The sequence below is a fragment of the Schistocerca nitens genome, chromosome 2, assembly GCF_023898315.1.
Source record: "Schistocerca nitens isolate TAMUIC-IGC-003100 chromosome 2, iqSchNite1.1, whole genome shotgun sequence".
Lineage (NCBI taxonomy): Eukaryota > Metazoa > Arthropoda > Insecta > Orthoptera > Acrididae > Schistocerca > Schistocerca nitens.
The window spans coordinates 250,955,977-250,971,676 of NC_064615.1; the positions used below are offsets into that span (position 1 = coordinate 250,955,977).

The 15,700-nt window shown below is 36.2% G+C and overlaps 1 protein-coding gene across 3 annotated transcripts in view; it reads left to right on the top strand.

Moving 5' to 3' along the window:
• Positions 1–15,700, top strand: part of LOC126235975 (probable multidrug resistance-associated protein lethal(2)03659) — a 301,252-nt gene that overhangs the window by 236,179 nt on the left and 49,373 nt on the right. For all 3 annotated transcript variants that reach the window (XM_049944950.1, XM_049944951.1, XM_049944952.1), the window contains 6 exons: positions 215–371; positions 775–913; positions 1,013–1,123; positions 1,201–1,437; positions 11,766–12,052; positions 12,630–12,813. In XM_049944950.1, coding sequence (XP_049800907.1) covers positions 215–371; positions 775–913; positions 1,013–1,123; positions 1,201–1,437; positions 11,766–12,052; positions 12,630–12,813 — 1,115 coding nt within the window. The remainder of the gene's footprint in view (positions 1–214; positions 372–774; positions 914–1,012; positions 1,124–1,200; positions 1,438–11,765; positions 12,053–12,629; positions 12,814–15,700) is intronic.

The following is a 15,700-nucleotide window of genomic DNA, read 5'->3' on the forward strand; positions in this document are numbered from 1 at the left end:
CAGATTCAGAAGGATGTAGGTTGCAGTAGGTACTGGGAGATGAAGAACCTTGCACAGGATAGAGTAGCATGGAGAGCTGCATCAAACCAGTCTCAGGACTGAAGACAACAACAACAACAACAACAACAACAACAACAACTAGTTGTGTTGTTTATTTTTCACTTGTAATAGTGTTATTGCTTCAGTAAGCTACTGAGACTCCATGTTTTTACAGGGTATCTTGGAAGATTGACATCAAAATTTCGATACAAAACAGCTCTTCGCACAGATGATAGAGTCCGCATCATGAATGAGATAATTTCTGGAATTCAGGTTATCAAGATGTATGCATGGGAAAAGTCTTTCACAAATTTAGTTGCTGCTGCACGCAGGTGTGTATCTTAATCAGTGTGATTATTTCACGTTTTAAAAAAATGTGTGATCATGATTGTATTCAGAAATGCACAGAGAAATTTGGGGAGTTGTATATGATGCTTCGATGCTCCTTTCTCCTCATATTTCCTTTTTTTTTTCCATACATTAGCAGTTTTACAAATTGAATTTTCTTTTCTGCAAAAGTACCGTAGCTGCAATTTTTGTTCCTTCCTTTATTATGTGAGCATATCTTCCTACTGTGGTCCATTGTCTTGTTTCTGTTCAGCTAGTTTACTCTGTGTATGATTTTTAGTACTGGCATTGTTAGTTAATACATATAAACCATTTGTTGAAGAAACTTCTGAAATATTTTCGAAGTGTTCTGACTGTGTTTCATAATTGCTTTTTCGTTTTCCATAGGAAAGAAATGAATGCTATAAAATCTATGCAGTACATTCGAGCTATTACATTCTCAATGGGTGTTTTTATTACTAGACTATCTACATTTGTGAGCATTGTAATATATGTAATGATGGGAGAAGATGTGACAGCGGAAAAGGTTAGAGAATTTCTCCAGTATTTATCAAACTTTTTGATTAAAGATACAGTTAATAAGAATTCTTATCCTACTGTGTGAAATTTTTGTTATTGTTTCTAGGTTTTTGTTGTAGCAGCATATTACAACCTCATGAAACACACGATGAGTGAATCTTTCCCTAAAGCAATCACTGCTGTAGCTGAGGGTCTGATTTCTGGCAGACGTATTGAGGTAATGTTCTTAAGTGTGTAGACTGACATACACTTTTCATACATAAATGTTTAATAAACTAACTGATATATCCACAGAAATTCCTCAGATATGAGGAAATAAAGACTGTGAACATGGGTGCTGTTCATGAAAATGGCATTATCCTTCTGAAGGATGAAAAGGAACAAATTCAGAAAGAAAATCCAGTTGTTAAATTAGAAGATGCAACTGCAAAATGGCAGGATGATGCACCAGACAATACTTTGAAGAATGTGTCTCTAGAAGTTGTCCCAGGAAAGCTGCTTGCTGTTATTGGGCCTGTGGGTGCAGGGAAGGTTAGTAAGCAGGGCATAATACTTCTTGTGTGCTTCTGTAAATTTTTACTGTATCCAATTAGCATGTTAAATTTACTTCATTGTTATGTTCTGTAAGTGCACATGGAATGAGTTAAAACGGACTTTCTCCATTCACATAGCAATTTGAACATCATGCAGATGGTGGTCATCAACTTGTTTGAAGTGGCTCTTGATGGACTGTGTTTTAGAAGTGGGGAGACAGAGGAAGGGGGAGGGAGAGTTTGAGCGGGGGTGAGGGGGGGAGGAGGGGGGAGACATCAGAAATATGTGTAACATTATCAGACTAAAAAATTGGTCAAATGTAGATTGCTGCATTGTTAAAGGTAGTGAATTTTATGTCCATGGTGGATATAATACGATCATGAAAACTTCAGTTCTTGGTAATGATTTTGATTGTGCAGCATGTTCTGCATATGTACTTTGGTACCTAAATACATCGTTCAGTTACGTTCTGACTTTCTTGGGGGCAATAGAAGAGATTTAGTAACAGATTAAATACTGAAATAAGAGTACATTTTGTACCTTGGGGAGGGGGGGGGGGGAGGGGGGGGTGGTGAAGTGATAAAGACAACAGAATCAAATGGTAAAACAATAGGATCTAGTAGAATTCCTTGGATGTCACAAGAGATACCATATTTACTCGAATCTAAGCCGCACTTTTTTCCCGGTTTTTGTAATCCAAAAAACCGCCTGCGGCTTAGAATCGAGTGCAAAGTAAGCGGAAGATCTTAAAAATATTGGTAGGTGCTGCCACAACTAACTTCTGATGTCGAATATATGTAACGCTATACAGGCATGCTTTGCAGGCACAAAGATAAATGCTGGCGCCAAAACGTCTGCGTCAGTAAATAAATTTTTTAAAAAAGGTGGAAGACGAGCCTTTTTCTCCGCCCCGAGTTTCGACCACTGCATTTTCATACATTATCCAACGAAGTAAATACAAATTCCGTATTGTTCATCTTTGACTGTAGCAGCCGTTCAATGTATTACGAAAATCCGACTGGCAAGACTGTTTGGAATGGTTGTCAATATGGCCAACTCTACATTCTGAATTTTTTCCTACCTGTGGGAAGAGATGGTTGCTTATAGGAACTTTTATGAATTGTGAATCACTTGCAGTTTTCTCTTCACCATAAGAATAATACGAATGTAAACATCTTTCTGTGTATTCCTTCGTGTTTTGTGCTATCTCATTTAAATCCTGTGTGCCTAACAAACTACGAAACTAGAGTGAGGCAACAGCAAACGTGGAAGAATATATCATGTCATTTTTATATTCGTATTATTCTTATGCTGAATAGTGATAGTCAGAAATGAAGCACGGTAACTGACTAGATTTTTAAATCTAAGTTGACGCTAATTTCTGTGCAGAATGTAATGTACTAAAGCGGTGTCTGCAGAGATTTCAAACGGAGAAAAATTTTCGCTAAACTTTCCTTCAGAACATCTATCATACGCAGTCTATTATTTGGTTCTTGTTGATCATTATCAAAGAAAGCAGCAGTGTAAGTAACAACAAATAGCATTCTCTTGCCATTGTTTCGCTAATGAGACGAAAAAGCAAAAACGAAATGAGACAAAAGCAAGCCATGCCGCGAACGGTGACAGGTCGTAAACACTTATCAGAATGCGACAAATGATGCACGACGCAGTACAATAATGCATTTTGAGCTTAGAGTGACGGAAACACCTATAACAAAGAGAACAGCACTAATCAGATCAAAGAAAAATAAGCAATCAATTCAAACCAGACGAAGCACGTGAAAAAGGAAGCGCACCCGTATAAATATGGACGGAGCGCCTGACGCATAGCAATGACTACCTGGTAAAGCTTAAATGCTAATCTTACCACACGAACCAAACTACCTTAGCTGTATCGTCATTCATTCGACCTAAATTGTGTCTCATATTACAATGGACCAACTTTCTTTCGGTTTGGAGGTGCGGTCTAAAACGTTTCTCTCCACTTGAATTTCGAGTCTCAAATTTCAGGTGCGGCTTAGATTCGGGAATTTTTTCTTTTCCTTAATTTCGAGTCTCATTTTTCAGGTGCGGCTTAGATTCGAGTGCGGCTTAGATTCGAGTAAATACGGTAGTTTTATTGATGAAAGAACAAAACTCAAAAATGCAGCAAATGAAGCAGGCAAAGTGGAATACAAATGACTCAAAAATAAAATTGAAGGGAACTGCAAAATGGCTAACCAGGAATGTAAGGATTTAGAAGCTTGTATAACTAGAAAAAAGGTAGGTGCCGCCTATACGAAAGTTAGTAATGGCTGGAAAAAGGAAAATCAACTGTACAAATATAAACAGCTAAGATGAAACTCCAGTAATAAGCAAAGAGGAGAAAGTTGAAAGGTGGAAGGAGTAGATAGAGGGGCTATAAAAGGTAAATGACCTTGAGGGCAATGTCATGGAAATTTGTTCCAGTGTCATTGACACAAGTCAAGACTATCAGTTTCTCCCTTTTCCCCATGTGTTGCCACGTGAACACGCTTTGAACCTTCCAAAGCTAAAATTTTCTCCTGGGGATTAAGAGTGAGTTGCAATCATGTTTCATCCACGTTGTAGATCAGCTGTGGGGTAGATGAAAGATTCATGGCATCATAAACTTTAACCAGAAGATTATAATACTGGGATACTCTCAGCGTTAAAACGCATCAATATTCCGTAACTCAAACTTTCTCCTTTTCTGAAAACTATTTCAGGGTGGCATGCATGAAATCCTTGAAACCAAAATTTCCCTGCATGGTCATTTATAAACATGTTCAGGCTATTTATCTTTACACAATATTCAAAAACCATCGTCTGTAGTTTTTCTTTTGTAATCCCATATCCTACAGGCAGGAGTCTGATGATGCGGGTAGTAATTTAATTTTCTTGATCCACTGAAAGAGTTGGTAGCCTGCCGAACATCTTTCTTGGTGATCTGCTACCAGCACATTTTACATGGCCTTCAAGAGTTTTCTTTGGAATCCCATACAATTCAGCGGCAGCGTACACAGATTGTCCATTGCAGACAGCTGTAACAGCACTTTTTAAATCCTCTTCTTTCCATTTACCGTACAGACCCTTATAGTCTAACCATTTAACTAATTTTAAACAAGGTAACAGAATATGAAATGTGGATGAACTTCTAATTTCCCCCAAAATTATTGCCAACATTAAAATTGATGAATATTAACATTAAGTGGCCAATTAAAGGAAAAATTCTCATAATATTATGTAAGGTAGCTATTCTACAATAATCTCTTTTTTATTGTTTACAAGTCTAGTCTAATAAATGTCGATGTATGGCGTCAGATGTGAACGGGAGGGAAACTCGCCACACTAATGGCGAAATTCCCTCTAGAAGCATGCTTTATTATACAATAATATATCACAGCATTGTTAAGTAATTTAAAACCAATTCTTTGTCGTTTCACTTGCAGCACATATTTATACACTTTAGCAGTCAAAATAGTAATTTATTTATACTTACAGTAGTGAAAACGGATCTCAAATGGTGGAGATGGAAAAAAATATCCCCTGTCTAAGTGCCAGTCTTCTCACAAAATGTGTTCCCCTACTGATTGTGAGAACAATACGTAATTTTCTGTGCTACAACCAGATGGCAACATAGAATGGGCATGCTTTGAATCGTTTTTTTTTTTTTTTTCATGATTGCCAACAGATGTTAGTGAATGCTAACAAATCTGTTGCAATAGAAAGGCAAATATGGCGAACTTCCCTCCCTCTACCCTAATATAAATTGTGGTGAAATAATTAGCGAATTATCTGAAACAAGGACACCCACTATAAAACATTGCACTAGTGTAGACAGCTTGTGGTGCATGCTCATGATATACCAGTGTGGAAATCAGCTGCAACATTTTCGAAAATGTCAGTGACATAAAATTCTGACAGCCAAAGACAGAGCAGAGCAAATATGGAAACAGTGGTATTGTCTACTAACATCAGATATTGACAGTGTCGTAGTGCTCACCACTCATATTGTAGTAGTGCATTTTATACTGGAGTCATGTTAGTCTGTATTTTATTGTTTGCCACATTTTTGTAACGCATTGCAAAGAGTACTTGGGGAAACACAATTGCTCATTTTAAATTGCAGTGGATCATTTGCAACAAATTTCATGGGGAAATAAATATACTGTGAAACAGTAGCCATAATTCCTATCTCTTTAAACAGATGTCTAAAAGATAAATGGGGAGCATCACATTTTACTCTTACAGTAAATTTTTGAACAAAGCAAACTTACTTTCTTACAGATGAGTTAACTCAGACCATTATTCCCCTCCAGTATCTGCATTGATTTTAGGTGCAAGTGTGACTGAACTAAGTTGTTTCAGCTATTCGAAAATGTGATTTTTCCTAGTTAGTCCTCATCAATATGTACACCCAAAAACAATGTTAAAGTTGAGAATAATGAATTATTTAGGAACAAAAGAGATGGCTCACCAAAAGGCAGAAGCACCATGTCATCCACAGGTGCAGAAACGAAAGGTACAGGACTTTGCTTTGCTAGCTTTCACAATCAATTTTTTTTCTTTTCTCAAGTTGTAGGAGAATCTCTCTCTATGGGTAAGCAGTCACCTTTCCTTATTTTACATATTTTTCCATAATTGTTCTGTATATACAAATATCATATATAAGCTGTGAAAAATGCAAAGGAGTTCAATACGTAACTGTTAACAGTATGACTGTTCTTCCCTAACGTCTGCCTGCTGATGTCTCGTTGGCTGTTTAGGATCAGCAGCTGACACCAACCCCTTTTGTGCCTATCGTACCTTACTGTGAGTAGTTGTGATGAGCTAGGATAATTTTAATTCACCTCTTGTTTTGTCATCTTAAATTGATTTTTTTTCATGTTTAACTAATTACCATTAACGTACGTGAATATAATCTGTTTTTTCATAAAAGAAAGATTGGCGCTTTGTGCATAGTTTTAGGTATGTAATTGATTTTTCTAATTTAATTGGACTATTCCTAGTTAGTATCTTTTGTTAGAGGGCAAAAATCAGTAATTGTTTCATAACTTAAATTCTATTGTTGACACATAAATAAATATAAATTCTGAACTAATCATAAACATTTGGGAGATGAAACAATAGCATTCTTAAAGTATCTATTTATCTCTATTTGAATACTTGTTAGCAAAGCCAGCCCTTAATTCCAAAGTAATTAAGTTTCCTCAAAAGTATTGTTTGCATAACAATATTTGTTAATTCCATCATTTAAACAAATAATTCGGCCTAAACCTTGCAGTAGAAGAGTGTTAAGGATACTGGGTACTTTTTCAGCTCAATATGATGTAAAAATCAACACCTATGTCTTTCAAGCACTGTTTATATATGTTTTACAGGTTGTTTATTGGTATCAGGTAGTGCAGCACACTTTCTAAACAATTTAGAAGTATTTTGAATATTTTTGAACCTACTTAGGGCTATAAAAAATACAAAGAAACTGGTGCAATTATTTTTCCAAAATGCTTCCTCAAATTGAGGTACCATTTAAACAACGTTACACATTTGAAGGAGACCAAATTTTTACCAGGTATGCATGACATGGTGGCTGAGGTACTAGACCTATTTAATTCCACCTATTATATATAATGCAAGGATAAAAAAAATATCAAATTTACATTTTAATTTTAAAAATTTTTTTCGTAGTAAAAATGTTATTTTTTCTGTAATTTAGTTGATTCTGCAATAAAGCTTTGGTCTAATAAGTATAGACTGTTGAAAGCCACAGAAAAAATTAGAGCTATGCTTTATAAACTTCAGGAAATATTTGTACCTGAATTCTGAAAAGTAAAATTCTGTGGGGAAATTGCGAATGAAGATAGGAGTTCAATTGAACTATGCCTCAAAACATCCCTGAAGCATTGTCTTCATTCTGCAGAATTTCTTCATCTTAAAGCTTCCTCTTGGCATTCCTTTTAGTACTTCTTGCTTGTATGGTAACTTTAAGAGCAAATCTTTGTTTCATGCACCCATTGCCTGTCACACACAAGCAATTGATTTTCCATATTAGAGCCACATTTTAAGCCTAAATTTCTGACTCCCAACCTTCCTATCACTCCATCATTCAAACATATCACTGCATCTGTTACACTAAACTTCTAATGTATTTAGTCCTACAAAAACATTCTTAGGTAATATTTCCCATATGCAATGGTTGAAAATTTCATTTGTATTCTGATTGCCCCCCATGAACACATTTACTAAGCAAAACAGTCACTCAGGTGTCTAAAGATTGGTTTTATTTTATTCATAACAGGCTCAGGAAGAGAATGCTTATGATGGTATATTTGACCACTTTCTTTTGCTTTTTGGTAACCACACCAAGAATCTGCTCCTTTAGGGCAAAGTCTGTGAACAGCGTGGTCATCTGTGGACAACTTGCGAAAGTAGGTGGCCCATACAGCTTTTCTCATTGCTGTAACATCATTCAGAGCTGCAGTTCATCTAATGGCCAGTCCATAATAACTCAGAAGGTGGTCTATTTAAGTTTCTGTCAGTCTGCCTTGGCCAGACAGAGATTTTCCATCAGATAGCAACTTTCCTTTAATTTCTCTCCATAGCTTCCTCAATCTAGCACCAATCCTCTTTCGCACGTGTCCACAACACTCCAATCTTGTTACCAAGGTATCACCATTAACATTGAACTCCTTAATTTTATTGAAAGCTTTGAGTCCCCATCACGTAGGTACTTCATATATCTAATGTCATAAACAGGCACCGAACTCTGAAATATTTTTAGAGCTCCATCACATTTCATACCTCCACTGTAACCATCATAATTCATAGAACACTTACGTTCAATATGTCCTTCAGTGTTGCCATGGAAAGTGTGGCAGTACTTAGATAAGCACTCAACATAGACTATGTTCCCATTTTCTAGAGAAATAGCACTTACAAAACCATTCAAGGAACGATGTCCTCGACGTTGCCATGTCCCATAAAGTGCATCAGCAATGTCCCTGGTTCCACTAATACTTAGTTTCTTCTACTGCATGTTTCATAGATGCTTTAGACACAAAGTATTTTTATGGAGGTGCTGAACCTACTGGGCAGAGAAGAAAGGTCCTTCAAACCACAAAACGTTAGAGCAACCTTTTTTCCTATTGCATGCATTCCATACACTATCCTCAAAATCACATCATATGAATTATGCACAATGTTCGAAGTCATTTTCGAGGTAGATTTGTTGCAGGATCTACACAGAAAAACTAATTTTGACACTAAACCTTTCCTGCTACTTTGTTGTTTAGTTATTTCCAGACAGCCCACACCATCACATTGTTTACATTTCTCCACTTCTTTTATCAAAGAAGATAAGATGACAACAACAACAACAACAACAACAACAACAACAACAAATCCACTACAAACAGTGTCCTTGTTAACGCAAAAATTTGAATCACCAGGAGGCGTGCCATGTGGGAGTTTCTTCCCTGAAGAACTAATACATAGTTGAGTCGCGATAGGCATAACAAAAAGATTCACACAATTATAGCTTTTGGCCATTAAGGCCTTTGTCAGCAGAAAACACACACACACACACACACACACACACACAAATGAATACAGACTCATTTACAGATTTTTTTCTCTTATTAAGAGTATACAAAGACAATGCAGATGACTACATATAAGCAGATTTACCAAAGTCTTTGTTTGCAAGTTCTGCCATATGGTAGGTGCGATAGGCAATAATGTCTCTATCAACAAAACTTTCAAGTCCAGGTACATTAGGAACTCCCGTACCTCCACGTACAATGGCTACAGTGAGCCAACCATTACCATGAGAAAATGTGTCGTTAATGTCAATACTAAAATTAAGTCTACAACCACAGAAAACACAAGGTCCGTCGACAAGTGCAGTAGCAGCAACACTCTTAACTGGTATGCGGTTCTTCTTGTCTCCAGCTGTTGTGGCAAACTCTATGTTCTCGATGGTTTTATAAACTGTCTGTCTTAGAATGGCGACGAATTCTCCTGCAAGGCATCGCGCGCACACGCGTAAACACAACTTGCACACACGTCTGCAGTCTCGGAGAACTGAAATCACACTGTGGTTTCTGTTTTCTGAGACTACAGGTGTGTGTGTGTGTGTGTGTGTGTGTGTGTCCACTGCTGACAAAGGCCTTAATCGCCGAAAGCTATAAGTGTGTGAATCTTTTTGTTGTGCCTATTGCGACTCAGCATCTCCACTATATGGTGAGTAGCAACTTCCCTTCTCCGGGATTCTTAAATTCCATCCTGGATTTTCCATTGTTTGATTTGAACTGATACATAGGTTCGTTTCAACAGTGTGGCTTGCTTTGTTTTTGAACTGGTTACTACAGAATTTCCTTTTATTGAATTTCTTGATGTGTGGCATAATTCGTATTTACTGCACACTAAAGGATATGTGCTCAACATACATTCAGTAACACGTGAACAAACTGCTTCAGTGAAACAAAAGTGAATACTAGCAAAGATAATCTTTACAGACACTAGAAACCTGCACCATTACCAACATATACAATGTATCATATGCATAATCGCTGGAAACACAAAGTTCATTTCTTTTTGAAATAATACTGGTTTCTGTAACAGAAATAAAGGGGGTGTGGTGGCATACATGACCATAACTTCAAAATTTGGTGTATATAGGTCATCTTCCATTTGAAACCCTATAATGTGTATATATCAATGTAATCAGTAAAGACTATTGTATTCAGTAAAGTTATAAAAAAATTTTGATATTTTCCCCCATTTATAAGTCTCTGTATCCTTAAAAGGAACGAATTTTTCGATATATTCAGTTAATTTAATGAGTTAAGTTTTAATTGTAATTTCTGTAAATTTAACTTAGTTTCAGTACCTATTATTGTGATGATATACAAGGGCCCGATTTTTGGCCCCAACACAGTCAGTCCGCGGGAGAGTTTGACGAGAAACCTAAGCTGGTTAGAACAACAACAACAACGCTTCAACTTAACTGTGAAATAAGGGTTACACAATTAGGCCATGTGTTAAAACAATGACAGTGTCAGCACCATACGTACCTTTCTGTTCATAAAGAACTGTGAATTTTGTGATTAGGTTTTTACTGCTCGTAGACATTAAATAGTAAACTATTGTAACAGTATGTGGCAGTTTGCCTAAAAACTGTTCATGAGGCTGATCAAAAGTTAAACAATAGTGCACTGGCCATATAATTGTGTATTATTAGGGGGTTGTGAACAATAAAATTAAAGTACTGTGAAATGCAACTGTGCACCTGTCGACTACATTATTTACTGTAGTCACTGTCTGAATCTAAAACTCATTTTTCAGCCAGTGTAGCAATACAGTATGTCGACACTGAGGACATCAAACGAAGAGGGAAAGCAAAGCAGCTAGAACCACTACATAGTGACAACATTGCTGTACAGAACATGGAAGTACACCACTTGTCCTTGTCTAGACTTCTATCATCTCATGCAGAAATGTATACTATTGAGTATTTGTCCTACTTTAAAGGAAAGTGAATTCAGATCATAAATGGATTCAGGCAAACTGCAGTTTAAATGTGGTAAATGTTCATGAAAAGCAAAGGTTCATGGCATAATTTCCCATGGTACAGCATCACAAACTTGCTGCTCACTTGCCACTTCCCACATTCATCCTATTTCTCAGCCAAGTTGCTCTCCCTCTCCAACCCTTCCAAATTCCTGAAAACAAATCTGTGACACACATCAATTTCTGAAGTTTCATCTGTAAATGTTGGATGAACCCTGTATTAATGTATTATGCAAAAGTAAAATAGTTGACCTCACCAGCAATAGTTTGTGAGACCTTGCATTATTCAAACAATGAATTTGGGGGAAAACCTTGTCTTATAATCTGGTAAATATGGTAATATGCGAGGGGTCCTGCAGTAGATTCACTTGACACATTTAGTCAATTGAGACCATGTCACTCCTGTAGGTTAGGTCTTAAAGAATGATAGAGTGATTACATTTTCAAAAAGAATTTGTATGTTTCTTAGAAACTTTCTTGTGCATGAATCAAAAACTTCCAACCAATGCATTCCAATATCTTCTGGTGATTCCTGTATCAGATGGTGTCTGGATATTTAGATGATAAAATTTTAATTTCTTTGGTTCAAGCTGTCCAACTATATGAACTTTGAAGCACATCAGAATGTTGAAAAGCTGTTCCATAATGTTAAGATTGATATGTGGTGCTCAGTATCTGGACCAGTTTTATTTTGACTGCCCTGTAAATACTTAAAAATGGTGTACCTTTATTTATGATGATCCCATTTTTTCTAGTCATCTTTATTACAAACCATTCTTGGTGAGCTGCCACTGACCTCAGGAAGATTGATTGTAAGAGGGAAAACATCATACGCATCACAGGAACCTTGGTTATTTGCGGGATCTCTGCGTCAGAACATACTGTTTGGTGAACCATATGACAGAGTGTGGTATAAGCGTGTAATAAAAGCTTGTGCATTGGAAGAAGACTTTGCCTCATTTCCACATAGTGATAAGACACTTGTTGGAGATAGAGGAATCATGTTAAGTGGAGGACAAAAAGCCCGTGTCAATCTTGCCAGGTAGGTACTTCCAAATTGGACGATTATTACATTACTGAAAGGCAGAAAGTGTCAGAACTGCTTCTAAGCTGAAAGCACTGTTTAGCATGTAAGGAAAAATAGTATACACATAAATATGTAGATATTTCAGGCCACAAATGGTGTCTTTGTTTCTTAATGCCAAAAAGCTCATGGCATGATAAAATTGGTTTTATTCAGTTGCACATATCACCTGAAAATTATCAGCATCAAATTGTAAATATCTGTATATCTGTTTATTTCTTGAACTATGTATATTTGTATGTGACTACATATATTCTATTCAAAGGAAGGAAATTATTATGTAGTGAAAATGCATTGGAAGTGGTGTGTGTGTGTGTGTGTGTGTGTGTGTGTGTGTGTGTGTGTGGTTTTTTTTTTTTTTTTTTTTTTTTTTTTTTTTTTTTTTTTTTTTTCAAACAGTTCAAGTGTAAGATGTGGCACTGAACTGTAATTGAAGTGAATACTGACTGATAAACTATAGTTTTAGGTTTCCAAGATTGCTTTTCATAGTAGTTAATTTATTTCAAAATTTTGAAGATAAACCTTTATCTTACAGGGCAGTATATCGGAGGGCAGACATTTACCTTCTTGACGATCCGCTTTCGGCAGTTGATCCCCACGTAGCAAGACATCTGTTTGATGAGTGTATTGTAGGGCTGCTTAGAAATAGCATATGTGTTCTGGTCACTCATCAAATCCAGTTTCTTCATCATGTTGATGAAATAGTTATTCTTAATGAGGTAAGCTTAGATTTTGTGCTGTATCTCAGTATTTTACTTAGATGTTTTCCATATTAACTTTTGTCCATTCTCTCCTGCCCATTCTCTCCTGCCCATTCTTTCCTGTTGATGTTGTAGTGCCAATGACTGGTATAATGAGGTGCATGGTCCCTCTTGTTAGATAGTGTGCAAGAAAGCTGTTTTTTCATGATTAAGTTTAGTAGTTAAGTGTACAATCAAACCTCTGACATTTTATATTGTCCATTTATCAATGTGGTGTGCTTCATGATTCATTAAACAATAATGGAAGGCAATTTTCAGGTACCACTTCATAAGTGATTATTGTTATTAATGAAATCAAGCAAATATTCCTTCTTGCTTTTATCTGGTTTGGACTGTTGTACAATAATTGTCAGCCCTATGTTGTTGGTACATCCTGACATTATTATTATGGTTATTTTATTAGTCAACATTGTGGTGAAACGTTGCCATAAACATAAAAAAAACTTATAAGAGCATCCTAATAATTATGATTACTAGGATCAGATTATCATTTCATCCTCTATGTATTCTTCTACCAAATAGTAGCATTTTTTTCCCACAGAATCTGCTGTAATCTTCCACTTAGAATCATAGGTTTCATATTAAACATGTTTTTACACATTAATATATATTGTCATCCCCGTATATTTCAGGGATAGGTGTTCAGGTAGCAAAAATTCTTTTTTTTCCTCATTTTATATGTGTGGTTAAAAGTAGTTTCCCCAATTTTTGTCTGCATTGTTGAAAGATTGTAATTTTGTAAATTTATATGAAGGAAACAGAATTTGTAGTTTATGAAATAAGTGACAAGATTCTTTCTGCTGTGCAGTACATATGTATCTAATAATTTTCTTCATTATAATAGAGGGAAACATTCCACGTAGGAAAAGTATATCCAAAAACAAAGATGATGTGACTTACCAAATGAAAGTGCTGGCAGGTCGACAGACACACAAAGAAACACAAACATACACACAAACATACACACAAAATTCAAGCTTTCGCAACAAACTGTTGCCGCATCAGGAAAGAGGGAAGGAGAGGGAAAGACGAAAGGATGTGGGTTTTAAGGGAGAGGGTAAGGAGTCATTCCAATCCCGGGAGTGGAAAGACTTACCTTAGGGGGAAAATACCCGTCCTTTTTTCCCCCTAAGGTAAGTCTTTCCGCTCCCGGGACTGGAATGACTCCTTACCCTCTCCCTTAAAACCCACATCCTTTCGTCTTTCCCTCTCCTTCCCTCTTTCCTGATGAGGCAACAGTTTGTTTAGAAAGCTTGAATTTTGTGTGTATGTTTGTGTTTGTTTGTTTGTTTGTTTGTTTGTTTGTTTGTGTGTCTGTCGACCTGCCAGCACTTTCATTTGGTAAGTCACATAATAATTTTCTTCTGTATTTGAGACACACTATGCTGCCTGTGTTCTCTGTAAAGTGTTCTGGGGTTCTGAGTGACAGCCCTAATAAATTCCTACTAGGCCCCTCTTCCTAAAACCTTTTCATTTCTTTTAGCCAGAAGAAAAAACTCTGGCTCTCAGTGCTATTGTTTGAGGGGATTGTGTCTCGGATGCTGAGTACTTATTTTCTTTCTATACTTCATGCAACACACACAACCGATAGGGAAACCAATCATAATGGTAATAAAACAATGAAATTCTGAAACAGTTAATTTTGTGTGTTACATTTAAAGTAAAAGCAAGAAACTTTTAGTTCAGTGATGGTGGTGACACAGCAATGTCTTCATCTGTTCACATCAGAGAAAGTATGAGTATTTTGGGCTGATACGAATTTTCCATGCTTTTTTCTCTTCTGTAATACAGCAAATCAGTGTCAGGCTGTGTAATTTGCACAAACAAACTTCATTTTTGTAGTTAATCCCCGTTAAAAAGAAACAAGGTGAAATTTTGTTTTTATTGTGGAAGTCACTTGTAACATGCATTTAGAATTGTGTACTTAAAGAAGATAGTGAATAATGGAGAATTTCCCTCACTGATAGATGTAACTAACAAGTAATTCATAGTTCAGCATTTTGTATGAGCGCTCTAGTTCACTGTGTTATATAGTGGGAAAATATATACTTGATTTTGAAATTAGTTCAGTGATAATTAAGCATTTACATATTATTGGTGTACTTTACTCAAATGAATTTTGCTGAATTCTTTGAGAAGTCCACCTCGCTCTTAAACTGTTTCATTGTCAGTCTCTGTGCGAATTAAGTGTTCTAGTGAAAGCATTAAAAAAAAGGCAGATAAGAAGCTTTCTAATTATATTCATATTGAATGTTGTTAATCACACAATGTTAATAAAAATTCGGCAAGTAGAGAAAATAAAACAGTGTTGGATATAGACGGTCGGTAATGTAGTTTACCTGGAATGTTCTGTTCCTGTTAGCCTTGGTGCAATCACAAGCAGTTTAAATTAGATGTTTCCTTTTCAAGTAAAACTGAGGGAGGCTGTGAAATAAATAGCAGTATATTAGAAATACCTTCATATTCTGTGGCACCTGGTGTGCATAATTAAAGATGCAATCATTAGTGGGATGATTTTTAATTCTTACAGATCTTACAATTAATTTTCCCCAAGACATTTAAATCTCATTATCTTCAATAATGATGGAAGCTATTCCAATGCCGGAGAGCCCTGGCAAAGTGACAATTTACGGATAAAATATGCTGAAGATATTAGTTTGTGTTTGAGAGGACACAGTACTTCGGTAGTCCGCACAGCAATGTTTACCATAGTGTTCTGGTGATGTAAATTATCATAGATTTCTAATTGATTTTTAGGCAGTCATTAGCTGGGAATAAACTTGGTAAGAGGATGTCAGTTATTTGGAGGCTCTTTCACACTCACAATTTACTAATTTGCTCAAGT